Source organism: Pelodiscus sinensis, chromosome 22 (assembly GCF_052426305.1).
Source record: "Pelodiscus sinensis isolate ZL-2025 chromosome 22, ASM5242630v1, whole genome shotgun sequence".
NCBI classification, from domain to species: domain Eukaryota; kingdom Metazoa; phylum Chordata; order Testudines; family Trionychidae; genus Pelodiscus; species Pelodiscus sinensis.
Genome location: NC_143073.1, coordinates 2,076,002 through 2,102,552, shown reverse-complemented (window position 1 = coordinate 2,102,552; position 26,551 = coordinate 2,076,002). Strand labels below are relative to the sequence as shown.

The 26,551-nt window shown below is 69.3% G+C and overlaps 2 protein-coding genes across 5 annotated transcripts; both read right to left on the bottom strand.

The window, feature by feature from the left end:
* Positions 1-795: 795 nt before the first annotated feature.
* SNAPIN (SNAP associated protein) lies at positions 796-5,470 on the bottom strand. Its single transcript, XM_075908174.2, has 4 exons — positions 5,303-5,470; positions 4,187-4,233; positions 3,731-3,849; positions 796-2,922 (listed from the first exon to the last, which is right to left on the bottom strand). Exons 1-4 carry the CDS (start codon positions 5,416-5,418, stop codon positions 2,818-2,820), a joined length of 387 nt encoding a protein of 128 aa, XP_075764289.1. The 5' UTR covers positions 5,419-5,470; the 3' UTR covers positions 796-2,817.
* A 953-nt stretch (positions 5,471-6,423) lies between these two features.
* LOC142819666 (SMAD family member 4-like) lies at positions 6,424-26,426 on the bottom strand. Of its 4 annotated transcripts, none has more exons than XM_089772837.1 (12): positions 24,185-24,208; positions 18,563-18,811; positions 11,670-11,844; positions 11,237-11,257; positions 10,721-10,948; positions 9,973-10,101; positions 9,650-9,793; positions 8,655-8,708; positions 8,394-8,577; positions 8,145-8,313; positions 7,842-7,980; positions 6,424-7,232 (listed from the first exon to the last, which is right to left on the bottom strand). In XM_089772837.1, the coding sequence occupies exons 2-12, from the start codon at positions 18,797-18,799 to the stop codon at positions 7,021-7,023; spliced, it is 1,692 nt and encodes a 563-aa protein (XP_089628963.1). In that variant the 5' UTR covers positions 18,800-18,811; positions 24,185-24,208; the 3' UTR covers positions 6,424-7,020. The 4 variants fall into 4 exon arrangements, with proteins under 4 accessions (XP_089628963.1, XP_075764287.2, XP_075764285.2 ...); XM_075908172.2 differs by lacking the exon at positions 24,185-24,208 and adding an exon at positions 21,675-21,809; XM_075908170.2 differs by lacking the exon at positions 24,185-24,208 and adding an exon at positions 19,321-21,652.
* Between the last annotated feature and the right edge of the window lie 125 nt (positions 26,427-26,551).

Here is a 26,551-nt window from a genome sequence, read left to right as displayed (position 1 = left end):
CCCCCCCCCCCCCCCCCCCCCAGTCTCTTATCTAAGATGAAAAGTCCCAAGTCTTTTTAATCTCTCTTCATATGGAACCTGTTCTAAACCCCCAATCATTTTTGTTGCCCTCTTTCTGGACCTTTTCCATTGTCAATAGATCTTTTTTTGAGATGGGGCGACCACACCTGTACGCAGTATTCCAGCTGTGGGTGCCCCATGGCTTTATAGAGAGGCAATAAGAGATTTTTGGTTTTATTCTCTATCCCTCTTTTAATGATTCCAAACATTGTTTGCTTTTTGATGGCCAATGTGCACTGAGCGGATGTTTCCAGAGAACTATCCACAATGACTCCAAGACCTTGAGTAGCTGTAGCCCAATTATTCCCCATGATGTATGTCTAGTTGGGATTATTTTTTCCAATGTGCATCACTTTACGTTTCCTTGCCCAATCACTTAGTTTGGGGAGATCTTTGTGAAGTTCTTCAGTCTGCTTTGCTCTGACCTATCTTGAGCAGTTTAGTGTCCTCTGCAAATGTTGCCACCTTACTGATCACCCCTTTCTCTAGATCATTTATAAATAAATGTAATAGGATTGGTCCCAGGACAGACCTGTGGGGGACCCCACTAATTACCTCACTCCACTCTGAAAACTGACCATTTATACCTATCCTTTAACCAGTTATCAATCCAAAGGACCTTTATCCCAAGACAACTTACTTTACTTAAGAGCCTTTGGTGAGGGCCTTGTCAAAGGCTTTCTGGAAAGGTATACTACACCTACCAGATCACCCTTATCCACATCTTTATTGACACCCCCCCCCCCCCCCCCAACAAAGAACTCTAGCAGATTAGTAAGGCACAATTTCCCTTTACTGAAACTGTTGACTTCCCCTAGCAAATTATGTTCATCCTTGTGTCTGACAATTTTATTCCTTACTATAGTTTCAACTGATTTGTCCAGTACTGATGTTAGATTTACCGGTCGGTAATTGCCAGGATCACCTCTAGAGCCCTTTTTAAATATTGGTGTCATGTTCGCTATCTTCCACTCGTTAGGTATGGAAGCTGATTTAAAGGACAGGTTACAAACCACAGTTGTTAAATGTGAAATTGCAGAACTGAGTTCTTTGAGAACTTGAGAGAATGCCACCAGGTCCCGGTGACTTGTTACTGTTTATCAATCTGTTCCAAAACCTCCTGACAATTCCTCAGATTTGTCACCAAAAGAGAATGGCTCCAGTTCGGGAATCTCCCCGATATCCTCAGCCATGAAGATTGAAGCAAAGAATTCATTCAGCTTCTCTGCAATGACTTCAGCTTTTGAATGTTCCTTTTGCATCTTGATTATCCAAGGGCCCCCACTGGTTTCGCCAGCTTCCTGCTTCTGATGTACTTAAACATTTTGCTATTTTTTTGAGTTTTTGGCTAGCTGTCCAAACTCCTCTTTGGCTTTTCTTATTTTTATACTGTTTGACAGTTTATGGTCCTTTCTATTTTCCTCACTAGGATTTGACTTTCACTTTTAAAAGATCTTATCTATTACTGCTTCTTTTACCTGGTTAAGCTACAGTAGCACTTTTTTGGGTCTTACTGTTTTTTTTAAGTTGGGGTAGACATTTAAGTTAGGCCTGTATTATGATGTCTTTGAAAAGTTTCTGTGCAGCTTGCAGAGATTTTACTTTTGCCACTATACCTCTGTTTGTTTAAACTTATTTTTTGTATCATTCCCCTCTGAAATTAAAGGCTACAGTATTTTCCAAAAGTTTCCCCAGTCCCTACTAAGTCTAACCCCCTTCTCCCTACACCATTGTCTCATCCTGCCTAGCTGGCCCTGTATGTGTAACTGGAAGCATTTGAGAACACTACCATAGAGACCCTGGGTTTCAATCTTTCCTAGTTGCCTGTATTTGGCCTCCACAACCTATGTCATTAGTAACTACATGTACCGCTCCTCCCCTGCCCTACACAGAAGTCTAGCTGCCTTGAGTGAGCTGCAACCTTCACAGTGGCTGGGCAAGTCCTCACCAACCCAGCTCTGTTTCTAATGATCAAATCACCCATTACTAACACCTGCCTTTTCCCAATGACCTCCCCTGGAGAGGTAGCCTCAGTGGGAGAGGATTGCTCATCTTGAAAGAGGGTCCCAACTATGGGATTGTTCCCCTCTGCTCCAGTTGACTGGTCTCCTTCCCAGAGCTTTTCACCCTCCTTCACAGGGGAGGTGGGACAGTTCTAGAGCATCCTCTGGGTTTTAGTTTTAAAGGGCAACTGTACCTTCCCCCACCTCCCACCTGAAACCGTTAGCTGCCCCAGTTAGTTACCAACAGGCTTTATAAAGGCACTTGCCTCCCATCCCTCATGCGCCATAAGCAACAGCCAGTTTATTGTAGCACCTGAGACTAGCAATACATGGTAGGTAGGTACTGTCATTCTCCAGAGGGCGCTTACATTAGTACAAGCTGCTTGCGTGGGCCTTGGAGGGAGCTGGTCTGAGCGCCCAGGACCGTTCAGAAGCCTACAGGGCTGCCCCTCCAGCCCACTGCATGACACGGAGCATCAGTGCTAGCAAATGGCCACCTGTCCTGCTTGCTGAGGTCTCCCTCAAAGCCGCAGGGAGGCTAGGAGCGTGTCTGCCTATAACCAACTTCAGCCAACCAGTTCAGCATTGCATGGAAGACAGGTGGTGAGTTCCCACCTCGCCTGGTGCCCTTGTTCCCTCCCCACCTGGACCCACTACTGGCTCTAGCATCCATTGTGCATCAGTCCAGCAAAGTAGTTCTCAACGCTCCTTTGGTGCAAGGCACTAGCCTGTCCCCCCAGGCTCTCCCCAGCCTTCACTTGCTGGGGGAACCCTGGGAGTAGCCACCTGAGGCCTCCAGGATGGCCCTCCTGCGGGCCGTCTCCTTAGCCACGTTGTGATTGAGTCTCCTCAGCCGTTCCTGCAGGGAGAGTGGTGCAGTCAGGGGAGGGAATGCTCATACAGCACTGTGCTGCCTGTATCCCCAGCGCAGAGCTATGCCTGTGGGGACTCTTCTGCTCCCCATGAAAGAGATTCCTTCCTGTGTTCTCTGGTAGCTGAGCACTTGGGTAGGAGAAATTCATCTGCTAATCAGCTGGGCGGCATAGCACCCACAGCTGGCAGCAAGTCTTTCTACCAGTGGTGCAGAACTGCAGATACCCATAACAAAACTTATTCTGCACATGGGTGGAAACAGCAGCTCCAGCCATGACTGCCCTGTATCCTTGCTCGGAGGCACAGGCCAGTGCAGCAGGCAAACCACCATGAGTCAAGGGTTCTCCCCAGAACGTGGAGCTGCTGGTTTCCAGCTTTGATGTCACCTGGGGAATTCAGCTCTTGTTTCCCCAAGCAGTCCCCTGGGCTATGAGCTTGGGGGTGCTGGGGCAGGGTCTAGCACACAATACTAGGAGCAGCTGGGCAGTTCAGGCAGGAGAAACAAATGCCATTTGCAGGGCCCCAAGCGGACTTGTGTGATGGGAACTGGTGGGCTCAGCTGATGTCTGCAGCCCCCACCCTGAGCTGGGCAGACAGGCTCCCAGCGGCATGCGTGTCATGGCAGAGCCTGGAGCAGCTTCTGGGAGAAGTCAATGCAACCTAGCCAAGGTGGGGGTGGGTGCAGACTCCAGGCTCCCCCCCGGCCACGGGACCAGTTCAGAGTCCCACAAAAGCCTGGAGGTGTGTTCTCAGCAGAGCCCCCCTGCAGCACCTGACGGGGGCGCCGTACCCACCTGGGCATTCTGCAAGATATTGTTGACCAGCACAACTCTGCGCCGGGCATTCAGCAGCTTCTTCACGTAGGGGTCCAGGTCGAGCGCAACTTTCTGGTCCTCGTTGATCCTGCACAGCTCTGCGGGAGAGGACAGAGCACTGCCAGGCGGGGTCCGGCTCCCCTCTCCCCCCCTGCACCAACCCTACACAGCACAGCAGGCCCGGCCCTGAATTCGGAGCCAGAGCAGAACCGGGGCGCAGGCAGGCTACTGCCCCAGGCGAGAGCGAGCCAGCCTGAGCAGGGGGGTTCCCCGGCCTCCAGCCGTTGCCATTGGTTACTGTGCTCTGTAGGACCTGTTAGCAACAGTCCGGCTTCCCCCGCGTGGCTCCGACCAGACCTCCCGTCCCCGAGCTGGGCTCTGCCCCTCCCGGTGCCTGGCGGGACGTGTCCATTGCCAGCCGGCCCTGGGGCTCACCTGTGGCCAGGCTATCGATGTGCTCCCGCAGCTCCACCTGGCTCTCCCTGGGGGGCACAAAGCGAATCAGCACCCGAGAGGGGGCGGCTGCCTGCCCAGCCCCAGCCCTTCGGCCCTGGGGAGCCCCAGCTATGGCCTCAGCCCCTGATGGGGCTAGATCTTGGGGCCCCCCCGACACCGCTACAGCCCCATCACCCTGCACCCCCCCACCCATGGGACCTTCCCCCCGGGCCCACCCCAACATTGCTACAGCCCCATCACCCTGCACCCCCCCCACCCATGGGACCTTCCCCCCGGGCCCACCCCAACATTGCTACAGCCCCATCACCCTGCACCCCCCCCACCCATGGGACCTTCCCCCTGGGCCCACCCCCGACACCGCTACAGCCCCCCCACCCTGCCCCCCCCCACCCATGGGACCTTCCTCCCCGGGCCCCCCCCACGACACCGCTACAGCCCCCCACCCTGCCCCCCCCCCCACCCATGGGACCTTCCTCCCCGGGCCCCCCCCGACATTGCTACAACCCCGTCACCCTGCCCCCCCCACCCATGGGACCTTCCTCCCCGGGCCCCCCCCGACACTGCTACAGCCCCGTCACCCTGCCCCCCCCACCCATGGGACCTTCCTCCCCGGGGCCCCCCCCACGACACCGCTACAGCCCCGTCACCCTGCCCCCCCCCACCCATGGGACCTTCCTCCCCGGGCCCCCCCCCGACACCGCTACAGCCCCGTCACCCTGCCCCCCCCCCACCCATGGGACCTTCCTCCCCGGGCCCCCCCACGACACCGCTACAGCCCCGTCACCCTGCCCCCCCCCCACCCATGGGACCTTCCTCCCCGGGCCCCCCCGACACCGCTACAGCCCCGTCACCCTGCCCCCCCCCACCCATGGGACCTCCCCCCGGGCCCCCCCCGACACCGCTACAGCCCCGTCACCCTGCCCCCCCCACCCATGGGACCTTCCTCCCCGGGCCCCCCCGACACCGCTACAGCCCCGTCACCCTGCCCCCCCCACCCATGGGACCTCCCCCCCCCCACCCATGGAACCCCCCCCCCCCCGGATCCCCCCCGACACCGCTACAGCCCCGTCACCCTGCCCCCCCCCCCGCAGGCACCTGACCGCGTGCACGTGCGCGTCGAGCTGGCGCGCGGCCGGGCGCAGGAATTCCAGCAGCCCCTCGGCGAACAGGTCGCGCGCCCCGGGCCCGGGAGTGCCCGCCAGCGCCGCCATGGCCCGCCCGCCGCACAGCCTGCCGGGAGCCCGCGCGGGGCACGCTGGGAGGGGCAGTCCCGGGGGCGGGGCAGAGGAGCCAGCGCGGGGCACGCTGGGAGGGGTGTCCCGGGGGCGGGGCAGAGGGGCCAGCGCGGGGCACGCTGGGAGGGGCAGTCCAGGGGGCGGGGCAATGGGGTGAGCGCGGGGCACGCTGGGAGGGGCAGTCCAGGGGGCGGGGCAATGGGGTGAGCGCGGGGCACGCTGGGAGGGGCAGTCCAGGGGGCGGGGCAATGGGGTGAGCGCGGGGCACGCTGGGAGGGGCAGTCCAGGGGGCGGGGCAATGGGGTGAGCGCGGGGCACGCTGGGAGGGGCAGTCCAGGGGGCGGGGCAATGGGGTGAGCGCGGGGCACGCTGGGAGGGGCAGTCCAGGGGGCGGGGCAATGGGGTGAGCGCGGGGCACGCTGGGAGGGGCAGTCCCGGGGGCGGGGCAATGGGGTCAGCGCGGGGCACGCTGGGAGGGGAGTCCCGGGGGCGGGTCAATGGGGTCAGCGCGGGGCACGCTGGGAGGGGCAGTCCCGGGGGCGGGGCAATGAGGTCAGCGCGGGGCACGCTGGGAGGGGCAGTCCCGGGGGCGGGGCAGAGGGGTCAGCGCGGGGCACGCTGGGAGGGGAGTCCCGGGGGCGGGGCAATGGGGTCAGCGCGGGGCACGCTGGGAGGGGAGTCCCGGGCTGCATGTCAGTTGCAAAGGCCTCTGGGATATGTAGTTTCCCAGCCCAGAGTCCCCCCCCAAGGGGGGGCTGGGGCGCCCGGCTGGGCCCGAGCCCCTCGCGTGCCGGGGGGGGGGCTACTTCCGAGGCCTCCCCCCAGGCGGAACCGGCCTGGCGCCCCCTCCCCCGCGGGCTGGCCCCGCCCCCCCGGCCACGCTGCAGGCTGAGCGGGGGCCCGGGGAGAACTCAGCTCCCGGCCCGGGGGGGGCAGGCGGGGGCTCGGGGGGGGGGGCCGCCCCTCTGCCGCAGGGAGCGACCCGGCGAATCTCCCCGCCCGGCCCCGCGGGAAGGAGGCGACAGGAGACACGCGGGAAAAGGTCCCAGATCGTTTAAATAGAAACGTAAAAAGCCGCGTGACGGGCCTGACCCGGCTCCGGGCCCTGCCGCTCCCTGGGGGCAGCTGCCCCCCCGCTGGCCCCAGGCTCCCTGCGGCCCGGCCCCGCGGGGATTTTTGGTACTTTTCGTTATTTGGCTTTTTATTACCCTTTGAATTAACCCCCAGGCGAGTGGGGCCGGGGGGTTCATGGGCTGAGCGCTGGGAGGGGCAGTCCCGGGGGCGGGGCAGAGGGCAGCTGCGGCTCGCTTTGGCTCCAGGGCAGGGCGGATACATCGTCAGATGGAAGAGAACCGGCCGGCTAGACGGTCCCGGCCCCTGGGCACAGGGGGCCGTGCTCACAGCCCCAGAGCCGGCCCCGGCAGAGCCCAGAGGGACTCGCGGATCCCTTGTTCGATTCAGTCTCGGCAGCACCCAGAGCCTCCCTCCCGCCGGGGCTGGCAGCCGGGAGGGGCGGGATCCGGGGAGTCCTGGCTCCTCACAGGGTGGGATCGGGCCCCACGGCCAGCGCCGGCCAGGCTAGTTGACGGGCCCCGGGTCGGCCATGGGCATGGTGTGCAGCACCTCGTCCAGCAGCTGCAGGGCGCGGTGCAGGTGCACCTCGATCCAGCAGGGGGTGTGCTTGATGCTCTGGCGGGGGTAGTCCGGCCCCCAGCCCTTCACGAAGCTCAAGCGCAGGATGCAGAGACGCCGCAGGTCGTCCACGCCGATCCCGGCCGCAGCAGAGAGGCCTGGGGTGGGCAGGGAGAGACAGGCAGGGCTGGACCGTGGGGACCTGGGCCCCTCCGCCAAGGCTGGCACATACCAGGGGTACTGGCCCCAGCCCCGACCCAGCAGACCTCACGCGCCTCCCAGGGCTGGGGACAAAACCTGGCTCCAAGCGCCCGCTGCTCTAACCACTAGACCCCACTGCCCTCACAGCTGGGGACAGAACCCAGGCATCTGGCTCCAAGCCCCCACTGCTCTAACCACTAGACCCGACTGCCCACCCAGAGATGGGAAAGGAACCCAGGCATCTGGCTCCCAGCCCCCACTGCTCTAACCACTAGACCCCACTGCCCACCCAGAGATGGGAAAGGAACCCAGGCATCTGGCTCCCAGCCCCCACTGCTCTAACCACTAGACCCGACTGCCGACCCAGAGATGGGAAAGGAACCCAGGCATCTGGCTCCCAGCCCCCACTGCTCTAACCACTAGACCCCCACTGCCCGCCCACAGGTGTCCTTGCTCTCACTTCTCCCCTCTGGCACCACCAGGATGCCGGCTGCACCCTTATTCCAAGTGGCATCTCCCACGCCCGTGGCCCACTGCTCCGCCCCCTGGCTCCTCCCGTCACTTACTGACAGCCGGCGCGATGCCTCCCACGGAGCCGGGCCCCGGGATGTTCCCAGCTACCGCTGCTGCCTGTGCTGCCGCTGCTGCTTGCGCTGTGGCCGCCTGCTGCTGCATCTGGCGGTGGCACTGCCGCAGGTCGAACACCTGGGGGGGCAAGAGCTTCAGCACCCGGGCGGGGGGGACACGGCCCACTCGGGCTCCAGGGCCACGCAGGGGGCGACGCGGACCACAGCAGAGCCCCGGGGAGCCCCGGAGTCCGTCCGCACCCAGCAGCGGGACAGCGAATCCGCCCAGCGCCCGGCCCCTACCTTGATGTAGGCGCCGGGGTAGATCTTGTGCACAGCGTCCCCCGGGGCGCGCCCGGCCTCCCGGTCCAGGTAGTAGCTCTGCACGAACACAGCGTGGTCGCTCAGACAGCGCATCCACACGTCGCCCTCGCCCCGGCACTCCAGCTGCACCCCCTTGCCGATGTGCAGCCTACGGCACAGGAACCCGGCTCAGCCTGGCACCAGGGGCGCCCGCCTGGCCACTGCCCCCCTGCCCTGCACCCCCCTCACCTGGCTCGCTCACTGGCGTCCGTGCGGTGCACGTTGGAGAGCTGCCCCAGGCAGAAGCGGTCGCCCCCCGAGGGGTCCACGTAGCCGTCCACCGTCACCACGGGGCAGCTGGACGGCACCTTGAAGATCTCCCCGACCTGCACGTCCATCTCGAAGTAGGCGATGGAGCACCAGAACTCCGGGCCTGCGGGGGCAAAGGTCAAGGGTCAAACAGGCAGGAGGCCACGTGGGTGGGGGGGAATCCGTGGCTGTGTCACTTACCGGGGTGGCTGGAGACTGGCTGCTGGTAGGGAGCCGCGTTGTGGTGTGAGGGCCCTGGGGGGACAGACAGGCTGGGTCAGGCAGCTGCAAACAGGAGGGGCCTGGCTTGGCAGGGGTGATGGGGGCAGCCTTGGCCCTGAGATGCCCACGGAGCCCCGGGTCTCAGGCCCAGCATGGGGGGGCAGGAGGGATCAGAGCACAGGGAAAAGGCCGGTGAGCAGAGTTCCCCCTCGGCTGCGCGGCTCCCCCAGGCCTCCCCGACACCGCTACAGCCCCATCACCCTGCACTCCCCCCCGACCCATGGCACCTTCCCCCGCGCAGAGCTCCGAAGCTCCCCACGCAGGCAGGAGATCAGCTGATCGGCAGGGCCGGGGCCTCAGTAAACAGCAGCTGAACCTGCCTGACAGGGAAGCCTATCAGCCCAGACAGGCAGGGGAGAGTGGCCGGGAGGAGGGAGTAACTAACGGGCCGGAGAGGCAGAGACCCAGCCCGGGCCGGGCGGGGGAAGGGAACGGGGCTGGCTGCCTGGGTGGGGGCGATGGGTGCTGGATCCGTGCAGCGAGCGGGAGGCCGGGGGCAGGTTGCTCCGTTAGGCCGCTGGGGGCGCTGGTGCTGGCACAGTTGCAGGATTTCATGTCACTGTTGGCAGAGGAGCTCGTGGCACGTGCACACGCACCGTGTCCTGTTTGCACTGGGGCTGTGCACCGACGGCGCTGGTGCACGTAAGAAAGTTCAGGCCGCCCCAGGATAGAAAAGGGTAGGAGGGCGCCGCCGGCGACGGCCCAGCCCCTCTGCTCTGCAGGGACATGGTGTCTCTCCAGCAGGTACCACGGGAGCAGGGCCTCCCCCTCCCCTTACTCCAGCCTCCAGCCACTGCCGTGCCCCCCAGAAGTGGCTGCATTTCCCCAGACCAGGACAACGGGAGGAGGGGGGGGGGCTATGGAAGTAGGGGGCGATCGGCTCACCCCACCCCCTGCTCTGCCCCCCGACGTACAGTAGTGGTTGGGGTGATGCAGTGGGGGCTGCGGGTGGCTCCGTCCGTTCTGCTGTGGAGGCGGCGGCGGGGGGGTGGGCTGCTGGCCCCCCAGGCTGGGGGTGTAGCCCGTTGTGCTGCTGCCTGTCCAGCTGGCTGCCGTGCCTGAAAAGGGGGCGAGAGTGAGGAGCCCGCCCCATCCCGGAAAGCCCAAGGCCCTGCCCCAGCTCGGAGCCCCCCGACATGCTGCACCCGCTTGCGCGGGGGAATCTGGGCCACGCTCCCCCTGCCTGCCATGGGGGGGACCCCAGCACTGCCCCCGTCCCGGCGGGGCCCGTACTCACTGTGGTAGGGCTGCTTGGGGGGCACAGGGAAGCCGTTCTGCTGAGGGGTGGCTGGGGCGGGGGGCGGGGACGCAATCTGCAGCAGACCCTCGCCGTGCGGCATGGAGAGCAGGGGGCCCCCGGGAACCACTGGGGGGAGAAAGATGATCAACAGCCGCCCCCCCACCTGCCCCGGTGCCCCCCTCTCATTTCCAGAGTCTGGGCACGGGGACCCGCCCCGGCGCTCCTGGGAGCTGGGCTCCTAATGGGGGGGCTTGGGACCCCTCGGGGCTCTGGCCTGTCCAGAGAGACCGAACTGGCCCCCCACCCCCCAACTTCCACCCCCCACAGCTCCCACCCCCCGTCACAGCCCCTCACCCTCCAACTTCCACCCCCCACAGCCCCCACCCCCATCACAGCCCCCCACCTCCCAACTTCCACCCCCCACAGCCCCCACCCCCGTCACAGCCCCCCACCTCCCAACTTCCACCCCCCACAGCTCCCACCCCCGTCACAGCCCCCCACCCTCCAACTTCCACCCCCCACAGCTCCCACCCCCATCCCACAGCCCCCACCCCCGTCACAGCCCCCCACCTCCCTACTTCCACCCCCCCCAGCTCCCACCCCCGTCACAGCCCCCACCTCCCAACTTCCACCCCCTACAGCCTCCACCCCTGATCTCACCCCCTACAGCCCCCCCACAGGCCCCACCCTCCCAGCTGAGGGGCTCCCGCGGGGGTCTGTCCCCCCTGCCTGGCGGTGGACTCACCTGGGGGCGAGATGGGTAGGGAGGGGTAGATGTTCACAGGGACCCGGGGGGGCTCGGGCAGCTGGAGGGGGGGCAGCGGCTGGCGGAAGGACTCGGCGGAGGGCCCCCCCCGGGCGGGGAGCTTGGTCCCCGGGCCGTGATCTCCGGCAGGGGAGCCCAGCCCCGAGGGCACCTCCATCTGGACACAGTCATGGACAAACTCCTCCTTCACGAGGCGGGCAGGGGGCGCTGTGGGGGGGCCACGGGTCACGGCACAGGGCTGGGGGGCAGCCATTGTGGGCCCCCCCAGGCCTCTCCACGAGCTCGGCCCCCATCACAGGGACCCTGCCCCACCCCCACGGGATCTGCTCCCCCCGTCACAGGGACCCCAGCCCCAAGGGCTCTGCTCCCCCCGCCCCGTGCCCCAGGGCTTCCAGGCAAGGGGCAGCCAGAGTGGTGTGGGGGGAGGTGTTGCAAGGCCTTCCCAGCCCCCCCAGGCAGCGGTGGTCTCAGCCCAGCCCCACACGGACCCCTTACCTGTGTTCTGGATGCTCAGACCTGCAGTAGAGAAGGGAGGCATTAGTCAGGCGTCAGGAGTGAGGGGCGGGGAGCCAGGCACCCTGGCAGCGCCGTGGGGCTCCTGTCTGCCAGACCCCCCCACTCCCCACAGGGCCTGGCAGCTGTGCCCCCCAATACCAGGTACTGAGACCTCCAGCCGCCACGAGCCCCTGCATGCCCCCCTCAGCCAGACTGGCCTGTCCAGCCAGCGCCCCCCGCGGCTCAGCCAGGCCCCGCCGAGCCCCCCGGCCGGCGCCCCCACGGCTCAGCCAGGCCCCGCCGAGCCCCCCGGCCGGCGCCCCCCGCGGCCCAGCCAGGCCCCGCCGAGCCCCCCGGCCCAGCCAGGCCCCGCCGAGCCCCCCGGCCCAGCCAGGCCCCGCCGAGTCCCCCGGCCGGCGCCCCCGCGGCTCACCCAGGCCCGGCGCCGCCACGCGCTCGTAGTGGTAGGGGTTGACGCAGACGCTGTCGTACTTGAGGTCGAAGGCGAACTGGCAGAACTTGACGTGCTTCAGCTCGTTCTTGTGCAGGTCGGGCCAGCGCCAGAGCCGGGCGTAGATCACGTGGGGGAAGCCCTTGCGGCCGGCCACCTGGGCGAGAGGGGAGGGGCAGCCGGGGGTCCCCTGGGGCCGGGACGCGCGGGGAGCCCGGGGCCCCGGTGGGGGCAGGCACCAGGGAGGAGACGGGCCCCCGCCTGCCCCACCTGAGGGGCGGGTCTCCTGCCCCAGCACAGCCCCACGTGGGCAGCCCCCCTTCTCCAGACGTTATCGGACACCCCCAGGCTGCCCCCCGCGCTGACCTTTGTGTATCCCCTTGTGAGGCCACAAAACCCAGCCAGTCCCACGTGGCCGTGGCGCCGCCCCCCCCACAGGGCCCCATCTCTGCCGCTGAGCTCCCGTCCCCCCAACCAGGTCCCCCCCGCCACGTCCCCGCTCCCCCGCCGCTGAGCTCCCCTCCCCCCCAACCAGGTCCCCCCCGCCACGTCCCCGCTCCCCCGCCGCTGAGCTCCCCTCCCCCCCAACCAGGTCCCCTCCCCCCGCCACATCCCCGCTCCCCCGCCGCTGAGCTCCCCTCCCCCCCATCAGGTCCCCTCCCCCCCGCCACGTCCCCGCTCCCCCGCCGCTGAGCTCCCCTCCCCCCCATCAGGTCCCCTCCCCCGCCACGTCCCCGCTCCCCCGCCACTGAGCTCCCCCCCCCCCATCAGGTCCCCTCCCCCCGCCACGTCCCCGCTCCCCCGCCGCTGAGCTCCCCTCCCCCCCATCAGGTCCCCTCCCCCCGCCACGTCCCCGCTCCCCCGCCGCTGAGCTCACCTCCCCCCCATCAGGTCCCCTCCCCCCGCCACATCCCCGCTCCCCCGCCGCTGAGCTCCCCTCCCCCCCAATCAGGTCCCCTCCCCCCGCCACGTCCCCACTCCCCCACCACAGAGCTCCCCTCCCCCCATCAGGTCCCCTCCCCCCCGCCACGTCCCCGCTCCCCCGCCGCTGAGCTCCCCTCCCCCCCAACCAGGTCCCCTCCCCCCGCCACATCCCCGCTCCCCCGCCGCTGAGCTCCCCTCCCCCCCATCAGGTCCCCTCCCCCCCGCCACGTCCCCGCTCCCCCGCCGCTGAGCTCCCCTCCCCCCCATCAGGTCCCCTCCCCCGCCACGTCCCCGCTCCCCCGCCGCTGAGCTCCCCTCCCCCCCATCAGGTCCCCTCCCCCCGCCACATCCCCGCTCCCCCGCCGCTGAGCTCCCCTCCCCCCCATCAGGTCCCCTCCCCCCGCCACGTCCCCGCTCCCCCGCCGCTGAGCTCCCCTCCCCCCCATCAGGTCCCCTCCCCCCGCCACATCCCCGCTCCCCCGCCGCTGAGCTCCCCTCCCCCCAATCAGGTCCCCTCCCCCTGCCACATCCCCGCTCCCCCGCCGCTGAGCTCCCCTCCCCCCCAATCAGGTCCCCTCCCCCTGCCACATCCCCGCTCCCCTGCCGCTGAGCTCCCCTCCCCCCCATCAGGTCCCCTCCCCCCGCCACGTCCCCGCTCCCCCGCCGCTGAGCTCCCCTCCCCCCCATCAGGTCCCCTCCCCCCGCCACATCCCCGCTCCCCCGCCGCTGAGCTCCCCTCCCCCCCATCAGGTCCCCTCCCCCCGCCACGTCCCCGCTCCCCCGCCGCTGAGCTCCCCTCCCCCCCATCAGGTCCCCTCCCCCCGCCACATCCCCGCTCCCTCGCCGCTGAGCTCCCCTCCCCCCAATCAGGTCCCCTCCCCCTGCCACGTCCCCACTCCCCCACCACAGAGCTCCCCTCCCCCCAATCAGGTCCCCTCCCCCCGCCACATCCCCACTCCCCCATCACAGAGCTCCCCTCCCCCCGAACCAGGTCCTCCCCCCGCCACATCCCCGCTCCCCCACCACAGAGCTCCCCTCCCCCGCCACCAGGTCCCCCCCCACCACATCCCCGCTCCCCCACCACAGAGCTCCCCTCCCCCCAATCAGGTCCCCTCCCCCCGCCACATCCCCGCTCCCCCATCACAGAGCTCCCCTCCCCCCCAATCAGGTCCCCTCCCCCCGCCACATCCCCGCTCCCTCACCACAGAGCTCCCCTCCCCCCAATCAGGTCCCCTCCCCCCGCCACATCCCCGCTCCCCCACCACAGAGCTCCCCTCCCCCCAATCAGGTCCCCTCCCCCCACCACATCCCCGCTCCCCCACCACAGAGCTCCCCTCCCCCCAATCAGGTCCCCTCCCCCCGCCACATCCCCGCTCCCCCATCACAGAGCTCCCCTCCCCCCGAACCAGGTCCTCCCCCCGCCACATCCCCGCTCCCCCACCACAGAGCTCCCCTCCCCCGCCACCAGGTCCCCCCCCACCACATCCCCGCTCCCCCACCACAGAGCTCCCCTCCCCCCAATCAGGTCCCCTCCCCCCGCCACATCCCCGCTCCCCCATCACAGAGCTCCCCTCCCCCCCAATCAGGTCCCCTCCCCCTGCCACATCCCCGCTCCCCCACCACAGAGCTCCCCTCCCCCCAATCAGGTCCCCTCCCCCTGCCACATCCCCGCTCCCCCACCACAGAGCTCCCCTCCCCTCCAATCAGGTCCCCTCCCCCCGCCACATCCCCGCTCCCCCATCACAGAGCTCCCCTCCCCCCGAACCAGGTCCTCCCCCCGCCACATCCCCGCTCCCCCGCCGCTGAGCTCCCCTCCCCCCCAATCAGGTCCCCTCCCCCTGCCACGTCCCCGCTCCCCCGCCGCTGAGCTCCCCTCCCCCCCAACCAGGTCCCCTCCCCCCGCCACGTCCCCACTCCCCCACCACAGAGCTCCCCTCCCCCCATCAGGTCCCCTCCCCCCCGCCACGTCCCCGCTCCCCCGCCGCTGAGCTCCCCTCCCCCCCAACCAGGTCCCCTCCCCCCGCCACATCCCCGCTCCCCCGCCGCTGAGCTCCCCTCCCCCCCATCAGGTCCCCTCCCCCCGCCACGTCCCCGCTCCCCCGCCGCTGAGCTCCCCTCCCCCCCATCAGGTCCCCTCCCCCCGCCACGTCCCCGCTCCCCCGCCGCTGAGCTCCCCTCCCCCCCATCAGGTCCCCTCCCCCGCCACGTCCCCGCTCCCCCGCCGCTGAGCTCCCCTCCCCCCCATCAGGTCCCCTCCCCCCGCCACATCCCCGCTCCCCCGCCGCTGAGCTCCCCTCCCCCCCATCAGGTCCCCTCCCCCCGCCACGTCCCCGCTCCCCCGCCGCTGAGCTCCCCTCCCCCCCATCAGGTCCCCTCCCCCCGCCACATCCCCGCTCCCCCGCCGCTGAGCTCCCCTCCCCCCAATCAGGTCCCCTCCCCCTGCCACATCCCCGCTCCCCCGCCGCTGAGCTCCCCTCCCCCCCAATCAGGTCCCCTCCCCCTGCCACATCCCCGCTCCCCTGCCGCTGAGCTCCCCTCCCCCCCATCAGGTCCCCTCCCCCCGCCACGTCCCCGCTCCCCCGCCGCTGAGCTCCCCTCCCCCCCATCAGGTCCCCTCCCCCCGCCACATCCCCGCTCCCCCGCCGCTGAGCTCCCCTCCCCCCCATCAGGTCCCCTCCCCCCGCCACGTCCCCGCTCCCCCGCCGCTGAGCTCCCCTCCCCCCCATCAGGTCCCCTCCCCCCGCCACATCCCCGCTCCCTCGCCGCTGAGCTCCCCTCCCCCCAATCAGGTCCCCTCCCCCTGCCACGTCCCCACTCCCCCACCACAGAGCTCCCCTCCCCCCAATCAGGTCCCCTCCCCCCGCCACATCCCCACTCCCCCATCACAGAGCTCCCCTCCCCCCCGAACCAGGTCCTCCCCCCGCCACATCCCCGCTCCCCCACCACAGAGCTCCCCTCCCCCGCCACCAGGTCCCCCCCCACCACATCCCCGCTCCCCCACCACAGAGCTCCCCTCCCCCCCATCAGGTCCCCTCCCCCCGCCACATCCCCGCTCCCCCATCACAGAGCTCCCCTCCCCCCAATCAGGTCCCCTCCCCCCGCCACATCCCCGCTCCCTCACCACAGAGCTCCCCTCCCCCCAATCAGGTCCCCTCCCCCCGCCACATCCCCGCTCCCCCACCACAGAGCTCCCCTCCCCCCCCAATCAGGTCCCCTCCCCCCACCACATCCCCGCTCCCCCACCACAGAGCTCCCCTCCCCCCAATCAGGTCCCCTCCCCCCGCCACATCCCCGCTCCCCCATCACAGAGCTCCCCTCCCCCCGAACCAGGTCCTCCCCCCGCCACATCCCCGCTCCCCCACCACAGAGCTCCCCTCCCCCGCCACCAGGTCCCCCCCCCACCACATCCCCGCTCCCCCACCACAGAGCTCCCCTCCCCCCAATCAGGTCCCCTCCCCCCGCCACATCCCCGCTCCCCCATCACAGAGCTCCCCTCCCCCCAATCAGGTCCCCTCCCCCTGCCACATCCCCGCTCCCCCACCACAGAGCTCCCCTCCCCCCAATCAGGTCCCCTCCCCCTGCCACATCCCCGCTCCCCCACCACAGAGCTCCCCTCCCCTCCAATCAGGTCCCCTCCCCCCGCCACATCCCCGCTCCCCCATCACAGAGCTCCCCTCCCCCCGAACCAGGTCCTCCCCCCGCCACATCCCCGCTCCCCCACCACAGAGCTCCCCTCCCCCGCCACCAGGTCCCCCTCCGCCACATCCCCGCTCCCCCACCACAGAGCTCCCCTCCCCCCAATCAGGTCCCCTCCCCCCGCCACATCCCCGCTCCCCCACCACAGAGCTCCCCTCCCCCGCCACCAGGTCCCCCCCCGCCACATCCCCGCTCCCCCACCACAGAGCTCCCCTCCCCCGCCACCAGGTCCCCCCCCGCCACATCCCCGCTCCCCCACCACAGAGCTCCCCTCCCCCCAATCAGGTCCCCTCCCCCTGCCACATCCCCGCTCCCCCACCACAGAGCTCCCCTCCCCCGCCACCAGGTCCCCCTCGCCACATCCCCTACCCCCCAACCAGGTCTCCTCCCCCCCCCGCCACAGAGCTCCCCTCCCCCCCCCAACCAGGTTTCCTCCCCCCCCCGCCACAGAGCTCCCCTCCCCCACTGCCATCCGCCCCAAACTCTCCCCCGAAGGGACCCTCTCCACCAAACCTGTCACCACTCCTGCAGGGCCCAATCTCTGCCCCTTTCCTCCCCCCCCCCATGCCCGCCCTGCCCCCTGCGCCCAGACACAGGCCGGCACTGGCTGCAGATGGGAAGTGCTGTCTAGTAGTTAGTGTGTGTGGAGGGAGGAAACCAGGACCCCTGGGTTCTCTCCCTGGCGCTGGGTAGGGAGCAGGGTCGGGTGGTTAGAGCAGGTGGGCTGGGTGCCTGGACCCTGGGCATGGAGCGGGGGCTAGTGGTTAGAGCGGGGGGGCCAGGCCCCAGGGGGAAGCAGGGCTAGCGGTTAGAGCGGGGGGGCCAGGCCCCAGGGGGAAGCAGGGCTAGCGGTTAGAGCGGGGGGGCCAGGCCCCAGGGGAAGCAGGGCTAGCGGTTAGAGCGGGGGGGCCAGGCCCCGGGGGGAAGCAGGGCTAGTGGTTAGAGCGGGGGGGCCAGGCCCCGGAGGGAAGCAGGGCTAGCGGTTAGAGCGGGGGGGCCAGGCCCCAGGGGGAAGCAGGGCTAGCGGTTAGAGCGGGGGGGCCAGGCCCCAGGGGGAAGCAGGGCTAGCGGTTAGAGCGGGGGGGCCAGGCCCCGGGGGAAGCAGGGCTAGCGGTTAGAGCGGGGGGGCCAGGCCCCAGGGGGAAGCAGGGCTAGTGGTTAGAGCGGGGGGGCCAGGCCCCGGGGGAAGCAGGGCTAGCGGTTAGAGCGGGGGGGCCAGGCCCCGGGGGAAGCAGGGCTAGCGGTTAGAGCGGGGGGGCCAGGCCCCGGGGGAAGCAGGGCTAGCGGTTAGAGCGGGGGGGCCAGGCCCCGGGGGAAGCAGGGCTAGTGGTTAGAGTGGGGGGCAGGCCCCAGGGGGAAGCAGGGCTAGCGGTTAGAGCGGGGGGGCCAGGCCCCGGGGGAAGCAGGGCTAGCGGTTAGAGCGGGGGGGCCAGGCCCCGGGGGAAGCAGGGCTAGTGGTTAGAGCGGGGGGGCCAGGCCCCAGGGGGAAGCAGGGCTAGTGGTTAGAGCGGTGGGGCCAGGCCCCAGGGGAAGCAGGGCTAGTGGTTAGAGCGGGGGGGCCAGGCCCCAGGGGGAAGCAGGGCTAGCGGTTAGAGCGGGGGGGCCAGGCCCCGGGGGAAGCAGGGCTAGTGGTTAGAGCGGGGGGGCCAGGCCCCGGGGGAAGCAGGGCTAGCGGTTAGAGCGGGGGGGCCAGGCCCCGGGGGAAGCAGGGCTAGCGGTTAGAGCGGGGGGGCCAGGCCCCGGGGGAAGCAGGGCTAGCGGTTAGAGCGGGGGGGCCAGGCCCCGGGGGAAGCAGGGCTAGCGGTTAGAGCGGGGGGCCAGGCCCCGGGGGAAGCAGGGCTAGTGGTTAGAGCGGGGGGGCCAGGCCCCGGGGGAAGCAGGGCTAGCGGTTAGAGCGGGGGGGCCAGGCCCCAGGGGGAAGCAGGGCTAGCGGTTAGAGCGGGGGGGCCAGGCCCCGGGGGAAGCAGGGCTAGTGGTTAGAGCGGGGGGGGCCAGGCCCCGGGGGAAGCAGGGCTAGCGGTTAGAGCGGGGGGGCCAGGCCCCGGGGGAAGCAGGGCTAGTGGTTAGAGCGGGGGGGGCCAGGCCCCAGGGGGAAGCAGGGCTAGCGGTTAGAGCGGGGGGGCCAGGCCCCAGGGGGAAGCAGGGCTAGTGGTTAGAGCGGGGGGGCCAGGCCCCGGGGGAAGCAGGGCTAGTGGTTAGAGCGGGGGGGCCAGGCCCCGGGGGAAGCAGGGCTAGTGGTTAGAGCGGGCGGTTACCTGCAGCCGCCCGTCCAAGGTGCGCTGGATGGTGACGCACTTGCTGGGGTGGGCGCCGCTGGTGGTGATGGCCGTGATGAGCGAGTCCAGCTCGTCCTTCTTCTCCTTGAGCTTCTTCACCAGGCTCTCGATGGCGCGCTTGGCGAAGGCCTCGCTCTCGCCGCCCTGCCGGTGGCACAGCAGGCTGTGCACGATGCTCAGGCAGGCGTCGCTGCTGCTGGGCGGGCTCAGGGCCATGGCGCCGCTCGCCTGCGAGAGCGGGGCAGCGTCACCCGGCGCCGGGCCTGGCTGGGGTCTGAGCCAGGCACAGACCCAGCGCGGGCGGGAACTGCCCCTCCCCAGCCAGGGCTCCGCCTTCGCTGGGGGGCCTGCTCGGGGGGGCCACCTGGCCTGCTCCAGCCCAGCTCCCCCCGCTCAGAGCCTGCGGCCCGGCTCCCAGCTGGAGCGAGGGAGGCGCAATCCCCAGGGAGACCTCCCCTCAGAGCCAGGGACCAGCCGATTCCCAGCCCGGGGGAGGGGCGCAGGCAGCTCCCTGGCCCCGCCACTCCCCTGACTTGGGGTCCATTGCTGCAGCTCAGTGCCTCAGTTTCCCCCGCTGTGCTGGGGGAGCAATGCTGCTTCCGTTCTCCCCCCCGAATCTCCTCCCGGCAGAGACGGGTTCCCCCAGTGCCTGGCCCAGGGCCCCGATCCCAGCGTGGGGTCCGTGCGGCGCCAGACGCGGCAGCGCCGCAGAGGAGGAGCCGGAGCTGCGGACAGACCTGCAGCAGCCCTGGGTCGGAGCCGGCTGGGGCCCGGGAGAGGTCTCTATGAGGAGCTAGGGAAGACGGCCCCTCCTCGCCAGCGCGCTGGAGCCGCCGGAGCCGCCAGGCGGGAGCTAGCCACATGAAACCGGAGACTGGGGGTCACGGGCGGGTCAGAGCCGCACAGCCAGACGGGCACGGGGGCCTGGCCCAGGCGTGTCAGAGTGGAGAGGAGCCAGGACTCAAGCTGGGAGATGGGAGTGGGGTGCAGTGGTTAGAGAAGTGGGGGCGGGGCAGACTGGGAGCACAGGCTCCTGGGTTCTAGCCTCATTGAGGGGGCGGGAGGCCACCCCCTTGTCCTGCCCCCCGCAGGGCTCCCCGAGTGCCGAGCTGGGCAGCAGCCGTGGGCGGGGGCACCAGGGGCCTGAGCCGGGCAGGGCAGAGCCTGGTGCGTTTCAAGCCCGTCTCCCTTAACGAAGCGCCAGCCTCGTTTCCTGGCACAGCGCCCGGAGGGGGGCGGGTGTCTCATCCCCTCTCCAGCAGCTCCCTGGGGCCCCGGGCGGGCGGATGGGGGGATCCGCGGCGCTTCCCCGGCAGCCAGGGCTGTGCCGCTCGGGGGCAGGGGGCCGGGACTCTGCAGCTGGTCTGGTCACGGGCAGGGCCAAGTCCTGTGGGGAGCCGCCGCGCGCCGAGGCCTCGCTCACCACGGGCCCGAGCCCGTCCCGGGGCGGGCGTGTGAGCCAGGCGCACGGCACCGCGCAGACCACAGGCTCCATCGCCCCTCGCGCCAGGCTCCCCCCGCCCGGCCCAGCCAGAGCGCGTCTGAGGAAACGCCGCGGCCGTGGGGGCTTTGCTCTGCCGGGGCGAGGGGCGACAGGGGACTGAACCAGAAACCTCCCCCCAGCCCCACCCCCGGCTGAGACACCCAGGCCGGGGGGCGACCCAGCTGGACTCCCATGTTCCCAGGGACCGCGCCATGGGGCCCCCAAGCCAGGCCCAGAGATACCCGCAGGCCTGGGGGGGTGGGGGAGACACGCCCCCAGCTGAGCTGCTGGGGGGCAGGGCGAAGGCGAGGTCTGTGCTGGCCCTGCCCAGCTCACGCAGGGGGTCAGGTGGACCGGCCTAACCCACACCGTCCATGTGGCCCCCCAAGCTGCCGCACGGCTCCGCTCGCTGTGCCCCCGAGCCCCCAGCCCGGTGCAGGGACGGCAACACACCATCACAATGCACCGCTGGCGGGGGCTGCTCTGCTACACCCTGCCCGTACGGCCCTGGGCCTCTCCCTTCACCTCCCTCCCACCTCACCTCCATGGGCTGGACGCTCGCCGGCTGGGGGAACCACCCCCCACTCCCCGGCACAACCTGACCCTGATCTACGCACACGTCCGAACGCCTCACTCCCCAAATCCGACAGCACAGCGCCACCGCCCTGCGGACGGAGGATACGACCGGCGCAGGTACAAACATCCAAGTGGACATCCCACCCGGAGGACCCCTGCCCATGTCTCGGGCTCTGTATTCCAGCCAGACCACTCCCCCCCCAAGAGTCTCTACCAATGCTTCCACAGCCCATGTAATGCAGCCAGCTCTGGGGAGGTGCGCAGCCGCCGCGCTGAACAGCCCGCGGTCAGAGCACAGAGGGGCAGGGGATCCAGCGGTGTTAGATGGAATCTGGAGAGGGACAAGCCGTGGGGATCTACAGCGGAGCGGGGCCTGGGTTTTCCGTCTGAGCCCAGATACCGGGGCGATGGGCACTGAGAGAAGAGCCTCGATGAAAAGCTCCGCCCCCTGGAGGAAAAGGGCCCCCCCATGTTCCCGGGCCAGGAATCACCCGTCTGTACTGTGACCGCGGCCCCTTCCGCGGTGTCAGTCAGGAGCCGGGCCCCTAGAAGCAACGGGGGCACCAGTCTGAGGCCTTGGGAAGGGGGGTCCCCCCACGTCCGCCCCCTTTCTGGCCGCTGCACAAGCCCACGCCCGGGGCTGGACGACAGAGGAGGGCAAGCAGGGGTCTGCCCGCGGCCTGGGAGATTCCTTCTGCCCCGATCCAGGGAAGCCGCCAGGGCCCCGGTCCCGCCAGCACGGCCAGAAAGAGCTGGGATCCCAGCTGACCCCGACCCCCCGGCCCCGGGGCAGCGGCTTGGGCTCCGCCAGCCAGGCCCTGAGCTCGACTGTGCCGGGTGCTGTCCAAGGAGCCAGGGACAGCTCCGGGCCAAGGGGGAGGCTGTGCCCAAGCGCCAGGAAGCCTGTAGGTGAGTCTGGGAGAGGCCCCGGTGCCCTGGCTGCCAGGCCCGGAGTGGGGTGGGGCGCTCGTATGGTTTGAACGGCCCCCAGAGCAAGCTGCCTCCGGGCGAGATGATTCAGCCAACACTCACCAGCCGCAGGCTCCTTGGGGGTTGTCAGACGCGCCCCCCTGCATGGAGGGCTCGGGGTGCAGCGGGGCCCCTCGGGCAGCCGGCGCGGGCTCAGGGGAGCAGGCTCCGGCGGGAGGGCGGCGGGATCTCCCGGAGGCTGCTGAGCTCGGGAACGGCCAAGGGGCTGCGGCGACGAGGGCTTTCCTGTTGAGTCTAGCCGAGCCACGAGGCACACGGCCCTGCTGCGCCGAGCGGGGGGAGGCGTCTGGGGGCCCCTCGGCATCCTCCCCCCCCGGCCTCCGTGGCTCCAGGCCCAGCCCGGCAGCCCCCGACACTCCGCACAAGGAGTTTTGTTATTGTTCCCAGGCCGCGCGGCCGCCCCGCAGCTGAGTCACGGGCGGGCGCGACGCACCCAGGCCCCGCTCCAGCCCCTGGGAAAATCCTTGGCCACGCCGCAGACATAACAAACCGTTAACCCTCACTCGGCGCAACGTGTCCCGGACGGGGGGGAAGCGTCCGAGCTCTCCCCGGCCCGGCCTCCAACCCCCCGCGAGCGCACTGCCGGCGGCTGGAACCGGGGGCTCCTCTAGGGCCCATAGCACGGCGCAGGCCACAGCCAGGCCACTGCGTGGGCTAAGGGAACAAGCAGGCAACGAGCCCTGCCTCTGCCACCGATGGGCCGCGCAGCCTGGGGCCAGGCACATCCCCCCACGGTGCCTCGGTTTCCCCATCCCCTAACCCTGGCCGATGCGCCGCCCGGAATCGCAGGCGGCCAGGCAGGGGCTCCCCCCCAGCACGTGGCAGGTCTGCGAGGCGCTGGGGCGGGCCGGGCTGTGAGAGCAGCGATGCCTGGATGGCGTCTCCGCACACCGCAGAGGGGAGCTGCACAGGAGCCCCCACCAACGGGCGGCCCCCTCTGCCCTGGCAGCAGGCTGGGCCGGGTCCTGGCTCGGGGAAACGCTTGCGAGGTTTCTCCGTCTGGCGCCCAGCCATCTCTAGAGCCCCATCCCTCCCCACGGGCCTCCGCGCCGCAGAGACCACCAACCCGCCACAAGCTGCAGCCAGCTCTGGGGACCGTCGCTGGGCACCGGCTCGCAGAGAGGCGGCACCGGGGCTGGAGGGGAGGAGAAACACTTGGGCCAGGGCCAGCACTGACTGCCGGGGAGAGCACCCCCCCCACCCCTCCGGCGCCTGCGCTCCCTGGGCCAAGGCCCCTCCTTCCCCTCTCAGCACAGCCCAAGCACCCTCTGCCCCCCTCCAGCCAGGGCTCAGCCATCTCGTGGGGAATGTGGAGAGGTGGCTCCGGCCGTGGGCTGGCAAGAGACGCCCGGCTACGGCCCAGTCCTGGCACGACACCTGGGCCACGCCGCGTGCTGGGAACACGGCTCCGGGCTCAGCGGGTCCCTGCTGTCCGAGGGCGCTCAGGCAAAGGCCCCACACACTGGGGAGGGGGACGGGCTGCGGTTCCGTGTCCCAGCAGGCCCCAGCCCGTCGCCGGCTGGACCCATCCCCTTCCGGGCAGGAGAGATCAGCCGGGGAAGGCCAAACGTGGCAGAAAGGGCTGCAGCCATGTGGGGCCTGCCAGGCCAGGCCAGACCCAGCCGCTCTGTCCCCACCTCGCCCCCCAGCCACTTGCGATGTAACCCTCGGCTCCGCCGCACCCCTGGCAGAGTCCCGGAGCCTGGGGCAGGGGAAGGGGGGCGGCGGGATGAAATCCCGGGCTCCCGCTGCCGGCTCCAGCGCCCTGACCATTAGGTCCCGCGCGGCAGAGACTGGTGCCCAACTCCCAGTCACAGCTCCGTGCCCAGTCCCTCCATGGGGGGCTGGTGGGTCCCGGGCAGAGCTCCAAGCACTCCTGCCAGCCCTGGAACACGCGCGCTCTTTCTGAAGGCGGCTAGCGCTCTGGCCCGCCAGCACCACGGGGCGAGGAGTTCCACGGGTCAATTGCGCACGCGGGACCATTCAGGGCACCTGTGTCCCTTTCTAGCTCAAAACCATCTCGTGGCCAGCAGCAGGGGTGGTAGTGGTGAGCCAGTTACTGACTTGCTGGTGGCCCAGCCTGGCCGGAGCAGCCTCCGCTTGCAGGCCCCCTTTAAGTGGTTAACCGGTCACACTGGACTTCACAGGGCTACCAGCAGGGAGCCCTTTCAAACCACCCCAGCGCTGGCTCAGGAGCTTTCCACCAGACACCGGAGATGGGGAGAAAATCGATCCCCAGCCTCATCCGACGACCCCGGGCCACGCTGGGACGAGCCCCCCGTTTAGCATGTGGGGAAACCGAGGCCCATGCCTGCTTCTTCCCCCCCCCCCCCAATGCTTTGCAGTTGTAACAAAGCGGTTCCCAAGGAAGGGATTGGAAATTAAGAGCAGGAGCTGCCAGGCTGGATCAGAACCGGGGCCTGCCTCACCCAGCATCCTTGTGTCTGACAGGGCCAGCGCGAACGGGGGCCCGATCCCTGCCCCAGAGAGCCTGAGCCCCCGCCTGCGGCGGACGACTCCACACAAAGGACCCAGCCCTGGCCAGAGCTGACCTGCAAGAGGCGGCGGAGTCGGGAGAAGGGGGCAGGTTTCCTACCCTGCCCCAAATATCGGAATGCCACAGGAGGGCCCCGGCGGATCCATGCTGGGGGGGCCCGCGTGGCTGCCACTGGACGGGCCTGGAGGAGAATCAGAACCCAGCATTCAGCTGGGCAGGTCTCCCCTCCCCCAGCCGGGACTGGACCCCCCCCAGCCCCACTGCCATTGGCCTGGCAGAGGGAATGTGGCTCCACCAGGACATCAGCAGGGCAATACAACCCCCTGGCTCCCTCCCGGCTCCTGCGCTCTGGAGGGACGGGGGCGCAGATCCTGTGGCAAGGGGGGCAGGGAGGGGAGACCACGCCCCCTTTTGAACAGTGACCCAAGGGGGACAGGCTCTGTGCCGTGGCTCCCTTGAGATGAGGGGAGGGGACCCCCAGCCTGGCGGGGAGCCAAGCGGCTCCTGACGCAGCTCAGCTTCCTGCCCCCCCGGAACTGACGCAGACTCTCTCCCCACATGGGGCTCTGGCTACTGTGCCCCGGCCCAGGAGGGCTCTGCCTGGTCCCTGAGCGAGGCTGGCTGGAGCAGAAGGGGATTTGGGCTGCCCCCGCCCCGGAGGAGGAGACCCAGGGCAGAGAGCGCAGTGCTGCCCGGGACCCATCAGAGGGAGGGCTCCAGGTGCCCCGCGAAGGGGGACCGAGGGTCGGCAGGAGTACGGGGCGGGGGTCCAGGCTCTAGGGCTGGGCTGGGGCTGGTTGTGGAGGGCTGAGGTTCTGTTGGGCTTGGTGCGGAGTGCATTACGCTGGGGGGAGTCGCGTGGTCTGTGGGCCGGGTGGGTGGTGTGGGGTTCGCTGGCTCTGGGCGTGGGATGCAGCAGCCCAGTGACTGGGGACGGGGGCAGATCTCTAGGGCTGGGGGGAGGCATTAGCTGAAGTGGGGCTCGATCTGCGCCCTGCTCAGCCTCAGGCATGTCCAGGAATCCTGCCCGAGGCAAGTCCGGGGTCTGTGCAGCCCTGGGTGGGGGTAGGAGTCCTACCACACGAGGCTTGGAGTCTGCACAGCCTGGAAGGATCAATCGAGTTCTCTGCCTCAGGGGCATAGATCAGGGGGGTTCATGCCTGGGGGAGGGGGGGGTCTCTTCCTAGGGCATCCCTGCCCAGGGGCAGGTCCGGGGGATCCCTGTCGGGGGGGGCAGATCCAGGGTGTCCCTGTCCAGGGGGGCAGATCTGGGGGGTTCCTGTCCAGGGGGGCAGGTCCGGGGATCCCTGTCGGGGGGGACAGATCCGGGGTGTCCCTGCCCAGGGGGGGCAGATCTGGGGGGTTCCTGTCCAGGGGGGGCAGATCTGGGGGTTCCTGTCCAGGGGGGCAGATCTGGGGGGTTCCTGGCCGGAGGGTCTAGATCTGGGGGGGGTCCCTGCATGGGAGTTGCAGATCCCATGTCCAGGGGTCCATGCCTGGGGGCAGATCCAGGGGTCTCTGGCCAGGAGTGCGGATCTGAGACCTGGGGGCTGGAGAGGCAGGTCCGTACCCAGGGAAGGGCGGAGGGGCAGGTCCCTGGTTGGTAGCACCGAAGGGTGGGGGGGGGGGGAGAGGTCCCTGGCTGGGGGACCAGGGGAGGCAGGTCCCGGGCCCGGATAGAGGCCGAGGGGCAGGTCCCTGGTCCGGGGAGGGGCCGGGGGGGGGAGCCAGGGCAGAGCCGGGGTGGCAGGTCCTGGCCGGAGGGGGCTGGGGTGGAGCTGGGGGGGTAGGTCCCTGGCGGGGAGAGGGACCGGGGGGTGCCGAGGGGCAGGTCCCTGGCCGGAGAAGGGGACCGGGAGGACCGGGAGGAAGTACGGGGGGCAGGTCCCTGGCCGGGGGGCGGGGCTGGGGGGCAGGTCCCTGGCGGTGGGGCCGGGAGGACCGGGGGGCAGGTCCGGGGGCGGGGGGGGGCCGGAGGGGCGAGGGGCAGGTCTCTAGTGGGGGGGCCTGGGGGCAGGCCCCTGGCGGGGGAGCGAGAGGCACTGGCGGGGGGCCGGTCCCTGGGGGGGGCCGGGGAGCAGGTCCCTGGCGGGGGGGGCCGGGGGGGGCAGGCCCCTGGCGGGGGGGCCGGGGGGGGGGGCAGGACTCACCGCCGCCCCGTCTCGCCGCATCGCCCGGCCCGGCCCCGCTTCGCAACTTGTTCGCTACAATAACAAAAGGAGAAGCCGGAGCGCGTGAGGCGCTGGAGCCCGACAGCCAATGGGAGGCGCCGTGACAGGAGCTCCCCCGATTCCCGGCCAATCAGGACGCAGCTACCAGGGCTGCTTCCAGCTCTCCAGACTGACACATTTCTCAGCGCCCCCCCCCTCGCGCCAGGCTGGGCCCCACGGAGGGGGGGCGGGGGGGAGGGGCGCAGGGAGCA

Bases quoted from the DNA above. Each gene is read 5' to 3' on its own strand.
- LOC142819666 (XM_075908170.2), bottom strand. From the start codon at position 19,446: ATGTGGCTAGCTCCCGCCTGGCGGCTCCGGCGGCTCCAGCGCGCTGGC. The intron at 10,102-10,720 runs GTGAGTCCACCG...TTCTCCCCCCAG, and splicing joins CCTACCCATCTCGCCCCCAG to TGGTTCCCGGGGGCCCCCTG. The intron at 8,314-8,393 runs GTGAGGGGGGTG...CCTGTGCCGTAG, and splicing joins GACGCCAGTGAGCGAGCCAG to GCTGCACATCGGCAAGGGGG.
- SNAPIN (XM_075908174.2), bottom strand. From the start codon at position 5,418: ATGGCGGCGCTGGCGGGCACTCCCGGGCCCGGGGCGCGCGACCTGTTC. The intron at 4,234-5,302 runs GTGCCTGCGGGG...TGTGCCCCCCAG, and splicing joins GCGCACGTGCACGCGGTCAG to GGAGAGCCAGGTGGAGCTGC. The intron at 2,923-3,730 runs GTGGGTACGGCG...CTCTCCCTGCAG, and splicing joins ATATCTTGCAGAATGCCCAG to GAACGGCTGAGGAGACTCAA.